Genomic DNA, 17,460 nt, shown 5'->3' on the forward strand with positions numbered 1-17,460 from the left:
TTATGCTTGTGCTCGCTTGCAGACAATACTGGGACAACTGCACCACTAACAAATGACATTAGCTTGTCGTGAATTTTGCATGCAATTGGGTAAATGATCATATTTCACTGTGACGCCAATTCTGATAAACATATTGTGATATGCAAGTGTTGTTTCCAATCTTTCTTCGCTCACGAGTCCACCTGGTGTACCTCGTCAATGTTCAGAATTCCGTTAAGATTCTTCGTTTCATTATAAATTTTTTTGAAAGTGACCACTTTGTGATGGAGTAAAACCTTGACTGTACCTGTATGATTATATTCCATGTTTCCTGAATGCAAGAAGCCCTAATAGACACTCCTAAATCCCAATCAGGTTGCCCCTCCCATACAATGGATTTAATTCGACACATCCTAATGCCAAGAAAGGTTCTGCTAATGGGTTGGAAACCATTAAGTTTGGATCTGGTTACTCCCAAGAACCAAATTTCTTTGCAAATCTCATTCCGATCTCTCATGCAAGTCCCAGGTTGAAGAGGATGTTGGTACTGTACATTTCCAAATAGTGGTACTAGTATATTATTACCACAGAGGCCAAGTTGTAGCGTGTCACTACCTTCAGAAAGGTCTCAAATAAATTGTTCCTGGCAATGCCTTGGGCTATGTATACAATGTACCACGGTGCTTCATCAGTGTCGACCAAATAGCTAATTTGCAGCAGGGCAAATCAAGACTTTGCACAAACCAATAGTCCCACATGCCATCCCACACCTGGCAGTTGGAGAAAGAACCTAATCCTTATACCAACTTCTGCTCCCTGCAGTCTGGCTACCAGAGAAAAATGCGAGCCCTATCACCTTTCATTAATTCTGTGGTGTGAAAACAATCTCTGAAATCACAGGCAACAATTGCATGCAATCTATCACGTTGGAGTCAAGTCTTGTGGGACTATGGTGACGTTTATTTCAGTGTGCATGTTATATCTAAAAGGCTAACTAACTTTCGTGGTACCAGCAAGCAAGAGAACACCCCATTTCAGGAGAAAGCAAACACTACATTCTTGCTCCAGTGCCCATTAAAAGTTTTTGGCTAGGAGCCTTTCAAGACAGACACTGCACACCGAGTAGAACAAGCGCAGTTCTGGTGCTTTCTAACATTGAGTGAGGTTTTCATAAAGATGCCAGATGTCACAATGCCCATATCAGATTTTCTCCCCCATTCTACTCACTTTTGGTAAGGAGTTTACACTTCAATTGTCTGTGTGTGTCCTCTTAACCCCTTGGCCAGTCATTCTGGACACTGGCCAATGACATGGCTGCAAGTATGTGTTTTAACAACATTGTGCTAGAATAATTGCACTCTTTCCCTCCTTTCCCAGACGAAGGGGTAGACACATTCCCTGGTACCAAGGTCACAGGCAACCAACTGGTAAACCACAGCTAAATTCATCCCTCCTCATTACTACTGGTAATGCAGTTCCCTTTTCCAGTCGGTTCTCCTGGCGCAAAAATTATCCACTACAGCCCCGAATAATGATGTCATGTGCAGTGCCAAAGCAGGAACACGCTGCCACTCAGGGGGCCTTTGAAAGGGAAACTTGATTCTTCATTTCCAAAATCAACAACAGAGCAAATACAGCCTTTTAGTCGCGTCTGATTCGGTTTTCACAACATCTTAGGATCCTTGGGTAACTTAGAAAGTTAGATTGAGGTAGAGCACTGATAAGCATGGCAACCATGTGTGTTAGGGGTATATGAGATGGAGAGGGGAATTGTACATTTGTGCTGTGGTCTGAATATGTGTGACATCCGGCAGAACATACATCTGGGAGCCAGTTGTAACCTTGTGTGTGTGTGCCCAGGAAAAACTAGCAGACATCTCAGGTATTTGGGAAACATGCACTCAGTAAACAGCCAGTGTGCTCTGTTAGGTTACCTCGCAGAGGCCTTTACCGAACTAATGCACCTCCTCTTGCAAGAACTTGAAAGGAATTAACGTATAACCCTATAAGTACGGTTCAGAATATGCCATTCCCACTATACAGCTATATGTGGTGCACTTCACCGTTCATTAAATCATTGCTTCAATCACAAATGGATAAAGAATTGTAATGATTTCAGTACAAAATTTTCCATAGGTTTTTGGTTCCCTGATATCTGTGCTCCCCAGTTCAAATGGGACTTGGGTTCGCCCTCATTAGAAGAGATCTCTCCGATGTACCATCTTGTCCCATGAACTTGGCATTCCCTGCCAAGGACCTACATCAATATTTGAGAGGCCAAACTTCCCCAAGCCAAACAACCATCACCCATATGACGGGTCAACATGTACACCCATTTATCAACTGCTCCAATCTGGCGTGTCAAAAACACAGGAGTCTTCCTTTCTCTTCCACTTCCAACAGGATGTTTATGTACAACATATTGAACTCTTCTCAGAAAATATGACTGTACACTATAGATCAAGTACAAAGTACAACTATAGTTACACCTACACATTATGTACCCTTTCACATAGGCAAATGGGCTGAGACACTCCTAACCACACAAATGGAGGAAATGAAACAATGCAGAAACCTCCATATTTTTCTTCTTACAGATGATGATGATGAATATGAAGCTTACCTTGGAGCATACTCCTGTAGGCAGAGTCTGTGATGGCAAAAACATGAGGGGGAACTTCATGTCTTTTCTTTCCCCTGTACAACTCGATAACTTTGTCTGTGTAGATCGGCAGCTTCTTGTAGGGGTTAACCACCACGCAGAACAGACCGGAGTATGTCTAGGGAGAGAAAGAAAGTTGTCCACAATGATAAAAAGAGCATTTCTAAAATGAAAGAAAAATTGTGCATGATGAATCATTAATATTAATTGCCTACATCCCAAATTCTGCAAACTTACTTCTTTTTAGTTGTTGTTAACCCATCAACACTGATTAAGTCATTGCATGGCTAATCAACTATGCGTTAGAAGTGAACTCAAAATAGTAACAGAGCATCTTGGTGTTTGAGGTCAGTTGTTCAGTACATGTCATATGAAAGTGTGTAACTTCACACTGCTAACGATCCTCTGCAATACAAATACTGAATTGAATACTACTTCTCTTCTGAAACAGCTACTACAACATTTTCATGACACTGACATATAAAATCACTTCATTATAAAAAAAACGGTAAGTGTCCACTACGACCAATACTATGTGACGAGAAAGTGGCGCTGATTATGTGTGAAAGCAGATGGACAAACACAACTTTTTTTAGTAGTATACAACAGTATCATGTTACAGTCCTGGTGTTTTAGTTGCTCTTAAAAATTGGTGAATTTACTGAGTCTGAACGAATACATGCACCTTCTTGCATAATATTGAACACACTTATGTGTAAATATCAAAACGAGTGCAACAGAATTCTAGCCTACATATAGGCCAAATTTTGTTGACATAATATGGGCCTCCTAGCATCTATTACACATGCTTTCCAGTTGGTCAATTTGAACTGCAAAGAATAGCCTGTCAACCATATTGGAAATTGCAAGCTAACTTCAAGTTTAGAGGGTCACAGTCAAGTTTATTTGGAGTGTAGAGAGCAGTGAACTGCAGCGTGGGGAGGGGGGCGACTTCCTCCCCCCAGTGCACTATGGTATTTCCGACATTCCAACGGCTTCGGGTTTGTTTGTCATCGTAACACAGTGTAATTTTTCAGGGCTACGACATCGGTTTGGCTTGCTTATGTTATAATTTCCTAATTACGATAGTATGGCCTTCTTTTTAACTGATTGGGACGCCAGTTATCGCCTGAATTTGGCAGTGTTCGCGGCGTACATGCCCCTCCCCGCCGGGCTTCCGGTTGAGCGACAAAAAACGTTCGAATGGAGACCGTGAGGAGCCTAAACTCCGCCGGACATATTTTTAGCAACTTTGTGACGCAGCTGCAGTTAGAATATTTCATCCCTTGTGTCTTCAGGCCCCACGTGCAGCCTCTGTAGTTAGAAATTTTTCAAATTTGACAAGAAGCATAAACATTTACCGCCTAAACGGACGAGTACGAGCCCGACAGCGGGCTGTCGGCGACCCTAGTTCTACGCGGGCTCCCCGCTAAATGAAGTACAAACAGACGACTTACATAGATAAGACCAGAATAGTATCGCTCCTTGAGGTTGTGGAGAACTGACGCTTCGTTGAGACATGTCAGGTCCGCCATGTCCTCCACTTTGGAGAACTTTGGCGGGTTCATTTTTTGGATGTCATCCTTGTTGACTACGATCTTCTTGCCCGAATCGAGCTCAACTGTCACCTCCTCCCCGCGCTCAGACTTGACGCTGGCAGCCTCGAATCCCTCTTTCTCGGAAGGGATCCATACTAGCCTTTTAGCCGTCCAGTCAGCTTGGGCCGCAGGGTCGTTGACGAAAGATCCCCGATCAACAACTAAGTACTTCAGCTCTTGTTCGTCTCTGTAGTCCGCCATCTTGAATATCCCTCACTCCGTCCTCACCGCACAACTCAAACTTTTCCCGTCCCGGAAACGACGTAAAAACTTCAAATTCCTACGAGTCGAGTGTTCACCGAGCGAGCAGTGAGCTCTTCATGTGTTGGGTTGAGTCCGTCGTAGCGCTGCGGGCCGTGTTTGGCCGGTGCTCGGCTGGCAGACACGGCGGGTGTAGGATTTGAACCTGTTCTGTTGCGCCACGATGATGGCCGCGCCCGCCTGATGGTTGGACAGGTCACGTGATCCCGGGTCCCACAACAGCCAAATCCACGACTTCCTCAAATTATTTCCTCAGGCGAGAAAAGTTATCCACCGCAGACCCTGTCTCCCAGACAGAGAAATCAAACGAGACAGAAGCAGGGAGTCTTCAACCTGAAATGGCGAGAATAACGTCTAAAGTCTGGCTCCGACTAGGTCACGTGATCAGTAAGCCGGCGAAAGGCGATTAAACTTTTCCTACTATTTTCCAACAGCGGCAAAACTTGCAGAAGATGCAGAAAACCCTTCCACCTTGTCCTGTGGACTGTTTTTCACCTTTGTCATGCGATGACGACTCCTCCAACTATGCTAGTCATCCACGCCCGCATCCTATCCACCAAGTCAGCGGGGTCAAGTTTCTGGGCTGCGGAAATATATGCATGACATCATTTTGTGAGGTCACTGCAGGCGGGAAGTCGTGTTTGATTGGTTTGCTTTGTTGGTTTGCTCATTTGAATCGGTCCTCGTGTTTGCTGTCACCCACACGGATTGCTCAGTTGTATCAATTCACTGGCTGAAACGATCTGCGGGGTATGATTTCATTACGCGGTTGTTGTGAATTGCTTGCGGTTCCAAAATGTATCTGTCATGTTGCTTATAACGTTAACCGTATTTTCCCTATCTGAATTTTTACGCCTCACGTGACATGTGCAAAGTCCAAAAGTCAACCTGAGTGAACCTATATAACAGTGTCCCACTTTTTTTTGTATGACAGGGTACAGCCATAGGCCCGCATTTTGAAACCCAAGCTGGGTTCCTGAAATAAAACGCTGCAGTCAGACGCCGACCTGTGTCGGTGTTTCTTTGTTCTTCTGCGTTGAATGTAAAACCACACGCAGTGAGTCAAAATAAGGGGCGTTTCCCTTGCGGGAAGAAAAATGGTTTGACACTGAGCTAATTAACGTTACCACATTATCGCTTACACTTTTCAAACAAATCTCACTATGAACTTTTATGGCAGCCAATACTGCGAAGTTTCGGGAGACGAATTCTTCGCTAGTTCGCAGCCGGTTATTGTTAACATTGGTGAGTCGTGTAGGTCCAGAATATCAGGTGTAGTTCCTTTCTTGAATCTTTCTTCTTACACCCCCTTGTTTCTTCTAATCATTAATTACCCAGGAGTAACCACAAAAGTCAGTACTAGTGGACTGTGTACATCGGGTACATGTATCATTTCTAGGTTTCTTTTGGGGTGGGGTGGAGGGGATACACCTGGTCTGCATAGATACAGAATCACGTCTGCTGACGAATTGTTGTGTACAAAATGCGTCTGCTCAGAATTCTCATTACTTTGTACAGCCAGCCCTGGTTTGACTATCTGTCCATCTTGACATGTGTTCATAACATAATGGGGTCATAAACTTTGACTGAGGCTATTTTTAGCAAAGAATGCCAATTTCCCAATTGGGCCATTCATAAAAACTGGCGGCGCGAACGATCAACAGAAGCCATGCCAAGCTGTTTGGCGGTCAACCGTTTGAAACTTTGGCATTAGAAAACCGACTGTAAGAAATAAAAGGAAAGTCCGAAAGAGGTCGGAGTTTCCTCCATTTGTCCAAGTCCAGAATTGTTTACACCATACTGGCGATGTTGAAGTGTTTACCTTCAACGCGTTTTGCGTCACTTCCAGGCCCGAGACCTTTGCACACCGCCAGCCAGAATTCTAAATTTACCATATAAGGTAAAAGGTGAGCGGGGCATATCACCTTACAAGGAACGTTACATTTCCACAGGTCGGGACGGTGACGTCACCCGGTGAGGTAGACCGCAGTGACTCACCGATGAATTCTCAACGGGTATTACACATTATCCGATATAGCTTCATCTCCAAACGTGTAGGTTTGACTGTACGGCGTAAGTCATTCATTATAAAGGTAGGGAAAATGTGGAGTGCATGTGAAAGTATGTCAGATATGTCGCCTTGAATACCTGCGTGACATACCGAGTGAGTCATACTCCGTGACGTCACGGCAGTAATTAAATAACAGCTGATCTTGTGGACAGGGAATGTTCTTGTTATCCCAGTTTGTTGTAAAGGCGCCTTAACAGGACCGTCCAAGTGCACGAACATTTTCTAGGTGAATGCACAATGGACAATGCCGTTAACGTTAACTCTTCTCGCTATGGTAAGAGCTGGGCGCCACCAAGGAAAGCACATTCTTGTGGTTATGTGGTTTATGCATTACATGCTCTTCGATTTCCCAATTTGTAACACATCATTATAAACATCGATCATTAGTAAAATAGCCAGGAACTTCTTTGAGTACCTGGTTACTTTCTAACGCATTACCTTATTGCCATGATATGATGTCGTCTGAAATAATCTAAGCTATCAATTGAATAACTGAAAGTCTTTCCAGATAAAACAAAGAAAAGTAAAGCATTCCTCAGTTATTTTTTTGTTTTTCTCTCATACGTGTACGTGCTCCCGCGTCTCACAGGATACACAGATGTTGTGACTATCTCATATCAACATGATACAACATATATCAACGTGTGACAATCGAACAGTTTGAAGGTGGGGTCTCATTTCCGGACCTTTTAGAAGAACATTGAACCTAGGGGCACAGACACAAGGACGGGAGGCTCGGGTTTTTAAAAAATCGTAAATTTTGAGCAAAGCATTTCTGCCAGCCATCACAGGAAAGAAAATACATTAAAAACATTACGATTTCCAATCCCCAAATTTGCTTGGAAATCGGTGACTGTAACAGTTAGAAAGTTGAGAAAAAATACCGTAAGATCTGCTTGGAAATCAGTGGCTGTCACTCAGAGAAGTCCTGCCAGTCAGAATATTATGATTTTCTACCCTAATATCTGCTTGAAGATCATGTGGGGTTAATTTTATCGTTTGACAGCAGGTTTGTGCCCCATGCGAGGATCCTGATACCGTTGACCGGCGGCAGGGGATGGTCGAAGCAGGGCGCGGAACCAAGAGTTCCGGTCAGGTTGGGGTACAGGTTTGAGTTTGACTCTACAAGAATGCTATCAATGTCAACTTCCGCCACAGAGATGGGCAGTTTGGAATCTTTTCGACATTCTTGTCAACAGGAAATATTTGCACAAGGATTCTTGACCTAAAACTTTACCGCACCAACGAGGAGAAGAAAGTCTAAAGACCCTTTTCTAAAGCTCTGAACACACTGAAGTATAAGTTAACTGAGCAAAATGCATAATTGCTGATAAATATTAATAAACGTTGTCTCTTTTTCTTGACGCACACCTCTTCTCGTTATGACCCATATCTAGGATAACTTTATAATACATTTTTCCTCCGTTAATCAAGTTTCTCGTCCCATCCTCTGACGGTGTGCAAAGAAAAGTCAGGCATTTGTAAAGCCAGCCTTATTTGGTCTCTGGTAATATTTTGCAATGGTTTCCCTCACTTTAGACAGACCACCAATTGTTTTTGGAATGTACGAGGTCAACGATCAATCCCCCAAAATGTCAGCAGTCAGCACACTCACGCTAAAGGTCCTCAAGTAGGGGTGGGTTGGACCTTCACGTTGCACTTTTCCTTCTAACCGCTAAGTGTCGCTGTTCAAAGGCATCGTGTGCAGGTGAAACGTTTATATTTTCGGAAATGTGATTATAGTACTTTTATCATGTCAGTGGTTCGTAGATAATTGGATTTTTCGTGTAACTTCTGCCTAGAGTTACTGATGAGTTGAGCATTCTCTGAATGTAGTTTTGTCCGAAGCACAACTCAATGGTATGTCAATGAGGTAAAGGCAAGGTTACATGAGACAGGTAAAGATAAACACACACCGGATTCGCCGATATACTTTAATAGTTTGTTTATATATTGATAGCTTCCACCTAGCATTTACCTGCTTGTACTCAATCACTCAAAAAGCTCATGTGACGGTCGACATGAAAACATTTTGTGTGACATCTTTTCGTCGAATTGAAGTGATCATGATGACTCACAGATCTAGGACTAAAACATTTCTCATCCCAAACGACATCTCAGGTATGAGTAATTTGTTACAGAAATGGATAATTTCTCATATTTACGAACTCGACCTCTGAATGACACATGTTTCTCATTACGTGGAGTAATGAGCTGTGAGGCCAACGACCGTCCTTGAATCCCTGCCTTGGAAATTGTGAATATCTCCCGTCGTCAGATCCGTTATCAGCGGGAAATGGACAAGGCCGAATGGAAATTCCGTCTGGACATATTAAACAGGTAACTGTCCGCTATAACTGAAGGGGAAATTGGCTGGAATAATAATGGCAATCTATGCATTTGTCTATGCAACTCAACAAGTGTAAGCATATGGTGTTAGTCGATATCTCCGTTGAAGTTTGATAGGGAAACAAATATGACGTTATTAATGTAGGAATATAATTCGTTGATCTATCCACGCCCCAACTTTTGACGTAAAAGTTTTTGTCACATGAAGTGTCCCTGTCTTCCATTAGGAATGACATTTGGCATGTAAGAACTCCGCTGTTCCAACCACTGGAAAGCATTCATCATCTTTCCGTTTAGTCTCGAGGTCGCACAGCTTCGTGTTTGTCACCAACTGAGCAATTCAGAAAACGTGGCCTTTCTAAAACTACTGGAGATCATGGTATTCAGGAAGTGTAGCCGTCCATCAGTTGGGCCAAGGTCTGTCATGTAATAGAGATCTGTTTTCGTATAAACAAGGAAAAATTTATTTTCAGTGCTGTGTAGCTGCTAGTATTTCCTGTGGTTTCGGAGTGATATTTTAGAGATGTTTCAAGAAGACGGTTAAATCTTGTAGCAAACAATCGTTATCTTTTTTGTTAGAAATTTACCACAAAACAAGGCTTTAAGCGCCACCTAAATGTTTTAGGTTACCGTGTGAAAGGTTTAAAACTCCTTGCTGTACTAGATCGTGATGACAGATATTTGTTCACCTTTTTGATACAAATTTCAGGTCATTCCCTTCAGCAAAGCAATTACAAGGAAGATTGTTCTATTACGATGGATTTTCACCTTTCTAACATGCATAACGTTATCTCGTAGCTCACAAGGGACACCAGAAAAAACAAACACAAGAAAGTGCAACCATTCAACACCAGAAAGGCAGTAGCCTGGTATCCAGCTGTATTACATGATCTTAAAGCTCCCGAGTCTCTTCGCGGACAGAAAAGACACGGGAGCTATAATACGGCTGGATACCAGGCTAGAAAGGCAGCGCCCCGACGCTGTGACCTGACGATGGTATACCGTCAGTTTGTTTGACGGCCTGTTTGCACTTGTCGGCCCAAGTCCACTGTGCACAACCCGGGCCCAGCTGACACATGTGCCAGAACAATGGTGTTGGCAGGAAGGTTCCCAGCCTGAGTAAATGTTTAGACACAAGTAGTTCATATTAGAGCACGAAAAGTCAACAAAGCTGTTCCTATACCCGTTTTTCTGGGACTGAAGGCTTTGCTGACCCCGACCCACGGACAAGTTTGTTACTTTGTATGCACTTTCTAAAGCCGTAAGACTACCAGGTACCAACATAAACAAACCGGCAGACCATTAATTGAGTCATATACAGTGGCCAGTTTACCTATGTGGCAATGACAGATTTCCGTTTACCTAGTGCCAGTGAATTTCAGTCACTTATTTGTCAATATCCAAGTTTTCACTGCTGTCTACCCTTACGTCAAGAAATACAAGCGGCAGTATAATCAAACATTGGATAGTGACTACCAAGTACATGTGTACATGGTTGTTAATGTCTTTTAAGGATGAACGAGAGAGCTACCCTTTTAGGCTTCACCATGTGTACCTTAAGGTAGCCAGGAGGTATGCCCGAGGAAGATTTCTTTCCGAAAAATAACCATCAATGTTAGTAGATATGTACTTCTATTTTCATAAAATCAAAAATTTGGCCATCAAATGTTGCTATTTGTTGGCCAAATTTCAAGGTCAAAGTAGCTGTCTCAAATTACACAAAAATTTCAAACTCTTCACAGCTTTTCAAACTTGACATCATTGGATAGGTCTTAGTGAGAGAAATAGAATGGTTTTTATTGCGAAAAAATCGGACATACCGTTAGAGAGTTATGGCCATCAAAAGCCTAAAAATTACGCCATAATTTCTCCGGGTCAGCTAATTAAATATGCAAGATAACAATATCTCCGCAGTCATACAAGATACAAGGAAAAAACTTGGTATACTGGAGTTTTGTAACATGCTGAATTGAACTATGGCCATAAAATTTACATATCTAATTCATAAATGATAAATAATCCTGAATAATTGAGTTCCAGGGGCAATAAAATCTGAGTCAGCTAATTAAATATGCAAAAACACCATATTTTCCCTCTCCTTGAAGATACAAGAACAAAACTTGGTATACGGAGGTTTTGGCACATGCCGAATACAAATCTGACCTCAAAATATCATTTTGATTTTGTTATGGCCTATTAAAATGGATTGCGTCACTACTACCACCACGATGTGAGTATCGGAGCGACACGCCCCAAAAACTGTTCATCAAAATTAGTCAAAATGGATCTTATTTTGAAATTTACGCCTCAAAATGGTGCTATTTAGTACTCCTAATTGCTGGTAGCATATGGGGTAATAAAAATTAGTGGGAAAAAATTCATAAAAAATCAGCATTACATGATATGACAAAATCCACGCACAGATCTTTTTAAATGACCATTATTTACAATACTGTAAAGTATCAACAACAATCGTCGAATTACAAGCGGGGCAAAACACTTTTCTGTCATTTTTTCCCCAAATGGGCGTGGCCATATAGCTCTCTATGACATCATCATGACGTCATGCTAATTTGCATAAATCACCTTTATGCAATAAGGTATTTCCTAAAAAAACTTAAGACCCATGCATTATCCAAACATGATATTTTCATGACACCAAAAACACCCCAAACGCCTCAGTTACCACTCTTTATGGCCTTAACTGTGTAGAAACAAATTGTGCATGCATCTGCAAATAAATCACTTCCTGTGTGTATGCAAATCATTCATCAAGGGTGCAAACTGCAAATGTCTCCTTAGATTTGTCGGTGAAAGTAATGACTTCTTACTCTTTCAAGTATATCAGTAAAAAAAGCCTTGTGTACTCTGTAAATGATAGACTTTGGGAATTTGAGAACAGATATTAGTATACAATACAAACAACGAAAACTTCCTTCTTATGATAAGAAGGAAGTTTTCGTTGTTTGTATTGTATACTACTCTGTCAGCAAGTCTAGCCTTGGCTGTATGTACCTATATGCACCCGATCAAATAAATCAAATCTTCAGTTCTGGTTCATCACCCAGACCAAGTCAACTCCAGCTCTGCAATCTCTCCAATCCTCTGGTATTTTTGGTCACTCTACAAAATCTCCAACATCCCTACCTATTTCAGTCCATACAAGTGCTGGAATGTAAAAAGAAATTGTTCTTGCCCACTTTTCCTCAGCTACATCATTGGTTTTTGCTTGTCTCCAAAGTTGAAGGGATAGAAAACATCAAGACATAAGAAAACAACTTCTGCAGATGCTTTTAATAGTGATGTACACAAACACAATACTCTCTGATTCGAGCGTTTTCTCCCCCTGTATGGAGTACTGTAGGTTCCCACAAGACAACTTCACAAATCCATGTATTAAGTACGAATCATCAAATCTGCACTTTCAGACACTCATCAAAATCTTGGCACTGGCAGAATTTCTTGGATTTCTTTGTACAGCCACAGATGTACAGTATAAGATCCCACATTTACCACAGTACAGCTTTGCTGTCACAGGCCACATGACATTCCAGAGACATAATTTTTTTTTCTTCATATAAACTCTGTTGTACTTTGACAGTTTTTCCACGATAACTTCCCAGTTACTACATGTAGCACCGGTTAACAGCAGAGGTCTCTTTTGGTTAACAAGAATACAGAAACAAAACTTGAAAATAAACAAAATTAATAATTTTAGACCTTTCATCATTAACCAAAATACAATTCTCTCTAAACCAAAATACAAGTCTCTCTAATACATAGAATTACTGCTCTCCAAAGCTCTTTGCTTTGCAAGAACCACATCATCGATATCATCTTGTACATCAATCTTCCTCTCCATGATTCCTATCACATAATTTTGTTTCATCTCATGATCTTTGTTAGCTATCAGGTTATTGCAGCACAGGGCATTGTTATGGCTATTGTAGCGTCCCCCTGTCTACCATACTGCTACCACAGGCCCAGCGAACTGTATCCTGTCATGCCTGTGGCTATGGTAGGCAGGTGGACATAGTAAAGATTACTGCCCTCAAGCATACCTACCGCTTGGCACTGAGCATCTGCAGACCAGGCCATCACTTCTTCTATAATATCATATCAAAATCAAACACCTCCAGAAATTCCACTGCCACAATCACTGAACAAAAAAAGAGATAACAACGATTCTGAATACATCACAAGATTGCACATGGTCAAAACGGCCACCCCAACATTTTTGTTGCCCCAGTGATATTAGTGTCTCCATACAAAAATGTGTCTCTTTAAAGTTTTTCCCCATGCTTCACAGTCAAAAATCAATATACAGGGATCCTGCTCTTTTTTTCAGTGGTAGAGATTATGTATACAAACTACATAGTAATAATATACATATACATTATATATATACTGCATACATGTACCACAGCCTATCACATATACAGGGACCATGTATGCATGGAGTTTACAGGGGTACACTTTGTACACGTTCCTCTGGGTGGATGGAGGGTCGGTCTGCGACATGGAGAACTAGGTCAAGTTCAAGAACAGGTACTGCCGCCACAACAGTGACCTGTCGTGTTGAGGATGATCTAGCGCTAGATGTCACAGCCAGAGCCTCGTCCCCCCCATCCACAGTAGTTCCACATCACTTCCAGCTACCAGGCTGCTGCTGCAGGACAAGAACAACAACACAACAACAGTCTGGTTAGGGCTGCTACATTGTATATCTTGGTGGTAGTATATTCTAACAAGAACAACAATATGAATATACAAATAAAACTAAACCATGCAAGGGATTGTTTAACGGTTTATTGTGTTATTTTCAGGCTTTTGCTCTTTTTTTGTGTGAAAAGGTGTGAATTCCTGTGTTGAGATGAAATCTTTTACTTTCTTGTGCCACTTGTTTAATTATGAAAAGGAAAAAAAAAGCAACTTTGTTTGAGTTAGCATTATTGTACATCCTTCCAAACTGTGCCTATGCAAAACAGTCTGCAATCATGCTTTTCTGAGGTTAAATTATTCACCTTTACCAACCCAAGTGTACCTCTTACTATGTCGATGAAGGTTAGACATCCAGATAATAAAATTTGCCACATAGCAGTTACTCAAGCAACTGAATATGATTATGGAAATGGTCAGACATCTCAGGTAGCATCCACCGCAAGTGACACTGTCTTCATCTCCTTACCTCCTTATGACAGATCTGTTCTTGCAGTGTCACTAACCAAAAGTAATGGATGCTACATGAAACTTCTGACCGTATCCAATATCAGATTCATTTACTTGCGTAACTGCTATTTGAGGTACTTCTTACTACTTGTCAGGTACTTATGTTTCCTGTAAGGTGGAACTCACTGAAGTTTAAAACAGAAGGTATTTGTCGAGTCTGCGACTGGCCTTCACAGTGCGACCCGATCGTGTGGAGGATCTGTCGCAGAACGGATCTGGGACTTTCTTATCATCCTCCTCCTCTTCTGATTCCTCAGATGAGTCTCCTGTCTCTTCCTCTGAATCATCACTATTGTCCTCCTCATCTGTGGAACTCTCAGGGTCTAAGTTTTCACCTTTCCTACTGTCCCCCTTCTCAGGTGGGGCATAGTCAAAGTCCTCTGAATCGTCAGAGTCATCGATATAGCTTCTGACCTCAGTTCTACCTTTCCCAGATTTTGTACCAGAGGAAGACATTGTTGGTGCAGAACCCTCCTGCTTGGACACTCCTGGAGATGAAATGCCCTTTGTTGCCGACCCACCCTTGCCCAGAATCATCTTTGAAGCTACAAGCTTCTCCAGGTTTCTCTTCTTGGATGAGGCTGATTTTAACGTGCTACAACCTTGTTTCTCCTGCTGTGACAAGCAGCCTGAAGAGACAATATTCTTTTGTTGAGAGGCCTTAGATGGAGCCAGGCTCTTCACAGGTGCTGCAGACAGACGTTCAGGCTGCTTTGACGACTCTTCTTCCCCCTCCTTCTCATGTCTGACTACAGACTGAGCTTGCCTTTGGGACTTGCCTGCCTGTTTCGTTCTACCCTCTGCATCGTTAGATGGGGTACGGGTGTGTGTGTTCCTTGCAGGCCATGTGCCGGCCCGTTCCAGAGCCATCGCCTCCTCCCCCTCTGCCACGTGTTCCTCACCGGGCGTTGCTGGTTCATCTGTAGTGCGAGACAAGGGCACAGGTTGCTCAGCTGGCAGACACAAACACACAAATATCAACACCTGCTGACTTATCGGCTGGCAAAAGCAGATGCAGCAGCAGCAGCAGAAGCAGCAACAGTAGCGGGGAAAAAGAGAGCAAGCGCACAGCTGTCCTCCCAGGTGCACAGGTGTGTGCCACTGTTCCCTAAAGAATCCGCCCGTAGCCACGTGGAGGTATAAAGTGCAATGAAGAATCCTTAACAAGCCAGCCTTAACAACACCATACACCAGGGCAACGCTGAAGGGCTCCGACCATACCAGTGACTAGCATTCCCCTCCTTACACCAACTTTCACTCTCACCGTTAAGCCCTTTTTTTACATACATGTGGCAAAGTCACATAAATCTTCTTGCTTCAGGTTGCCACTGAAGAGAACAGCGACTCCAACACTTTACTTCAACTTCACCATGCTCCATGGGATAAAGCATTTTATCTCAAAGCTGGTCAACTTGTCCATTTATCATTCATTTCGACAGCATATAAGTTCTTGCAGACTGATTTGCATAGGGAACAGTGTGGCATAGTCAATAACATTTCGATTTAGTTTATGGCTAAGTTAAGTCCAATGTTAGTTTTATACTGTTACTGCAGTGCCCTGTGTGCGGGCACAGAAATCAATTCTAATCTTGATTAGAGAAGTAAAAAAAAACCTGGCACAGAAGCTGAGCTGTTACTAAAGTCAAATCATACAGCAAAACCTGTGGCATGCTTTACAACTATAACTAAAAGAAAAGTAATTAAAGATGCACAAGGTTCTGCATAGCCTGGTATCCATAGAATTCTAGATCTGGTTTGCTCTTCTGGTTGCTTCTCTCCAGAATAATAGCAATCTTGCCCAATTGAAACATCTTACTTTGGGAATCCAATATTTGTCAGAAGCACTGTAACTGACATTCAACTTTCAGTTTTAAATGCTTCTTTGAACGAGGTTACTATACTGTACAAAGATTGTTTGACTAATGTTTGAGGTTTGAGCCATTCAGAGCTATTGCCTATATTTTTAGCGACTATTCAAATTATGTCGATCACTTCTCTCGCAAGGAAAATAATCAGATGAGTAAACCAGAGCTTGAAAAGGATGCCAGGAACTTAGTAGCGTGAACTACAGATCTACACTGCTACCATTACCAACTAAAAGTCCTACAATGATTGCAGACTTAAGTAGTTTATTTTATAAACAGGTGTCAGCAGGAAGGAAGATCTGACTGATCTCACCTGGTGTTAACTGCTGGGACCGTGGCTGAGACACCTGGACAAATCTTATCGTCTTGTGCTGGAAGAAAACCACAATAACAGGCTGAGCACATTTCTTCTTCACATGTCACAGCATAACAAAATCTGCATGCCAGTTGTTCCTTGTGCCTTTTAATTTTGGACAAATCTACAACAGAATTCACAGTTACTTAATAAATAGCTCATCTGTTGAAGTCATTCTTGATCTTGATTAACACAAAAATTAGATTTAACCAAATCTTTGACTAACTCCAGTTTTTGTTAAGGAATAAGCAATCCACTGCCAATCTGCGTGGCATGATGTCAGAGGCAAAGGATTGCTCGGTCCTTGATAAAGACTGGAGTTGGACAGTAAAAAATTGGGTCCAATTTTTGGATGGAAATTACAGTTCAACTTTGATCCTGAATTCAGTTGTCAAGCTGTCATTGTTTCATTTTTTTTCATTCATAAAAAATCCTTATCATGGTGCAATTGTCATATTTCAGTGTGGTGAAAACTTAACCATAGAAATGCTACCCATACTTTCTATCAAAGACAAACGGGATTTTGTTTGGTGCAAGAAAAAGTACCTTATGTTGGTAGCACATTAGCGAGAAGTTTTCTTCACTGAGACAGCAACCTGAAAAAACAAAAGTCATCTGCATCAAGTTCACAACTGAAAGTATGTAGCATTATCATATCAGCAATAGAACTACATTGTGTACCTGCTCTGAATGACTCTACCCTTTCACAATGGATCATGAGTGCCCCCTGTTGATTTACAATAGAATTGCACCAAGAGAACTGCATCAATCTTACTGGAGGTAAGGCCATATATACTTTAGTAGAGAGATTTGTCTTGAACAGGGTTCTTGGAAAACACTACATTTGTGTCTATGACCATAACCAGGAGTAGGATCATCAATCTCTCTATCTTTCCCTCATAAACAGTGTTAACTCTCTAATAGTCCAGGAAGATTGTACCACACACCTGCATCCACCGCACATATGTAGTGGTACTTCAGCTGGCAGCCCTTGAAACCACATCCCAGAGTAGCCCCCACTGTCTCACACTCACTACAGGACTGTAGGCAGGGATAAAACAAGCATATTATACATCAGTTCAAGAACAGTT

At 41.9% G+C, this 17,460-nt stretch overlaps 2 protein-coding genes across 22 annotated transcripts in view; both read right to left on the minus strand.

The window, feature by feature from the left end:
• Positions 1-5,062, minus strand: part of LOC118429641 (myosin-10-like) — a 66,270-nt gene extending 61,208 nt beyond the window's left edge. For 7 of the 17 annotated variants that reach the window (XM_035840217.1, XM_035840213.1, XM_035840212.1 and 4 more), the window contains exons 1-2: positions 4,099-5,061; positions 2,603-2,759 (exon numbers count right to left, since the gene is read on the minus strand). In XM_035840217.1, coding sequence (XP_035696110.1) covers positions 2,603-2,759; positions 4,099-4,440 — 499 coding nt within the window. In that variant the 5' untranslated portion in view covers positions 4,441-5,061. Of the gene's footprint in view, positions 1-2,602; positions 2,760-4,098 lie in introns of all 17 variants that reach the window. The other 10 variants (XM_035840223.1, XM_035840211.1, XM_035840220.1 and 7 more) reach the window with 4 other exon arrangements.
• A 7,133-nt stretch (positions 5,063-12,195) lies between these two features.
• Positions 12,196-17,460, minus strand: part of LOC118428469 (protein piccolo-like) — a 42,286-nt gene continuing 37,021 nt past the window's right edge. For 4 of the 5 annotated variants that reach the window (XM_035838547.1, XM_035838546.1, XM_035838548.1 and 1 more), the window contains 5 exons: positions 17,317-17,410; positions 16,916-16,965; positions 16,328-16,385; positions 14,276-15,069; positions 12,196-13,589 (listed from right to left, as the gene is read on the minus strand). In XM_035838547.1, the coding sequence (XP_035694440.1) occupies positions 14,282-15,069; positions 16,328-16,385; positions 16,916-16,965; positions 17,317-17,410 (990 nt within the window). In that variant the 3' untranslated portion in view covers positions 12,196-13,589; positions 14,276-14,281. The remainder of the gene's footprint in view (positions 13,590-14,275; positions 15,070-16,327; positions 16,386-16,915; positions 16,966-17,316; positions 17,411-17,460) is intronic. The other variant, XM_035838551.1, reaches the window with a different exon arrangement.

Source organism: Branchiostoma floridae, chromosome 13 (genome assembly GCF_000003815.2).
Source record: "Branchiostoma floridae strain S238N-H82 chromosome 13, Bfl_VNyyK, whole genome shotgun sequence".
Classification (NCBI taxonomy): Eukaryota; Metazoa; Chordata; class Leptocardii; order Amphioxiformes; family Branchiostomatidae; genus Branchiostoma; species Branchiostoma floridae.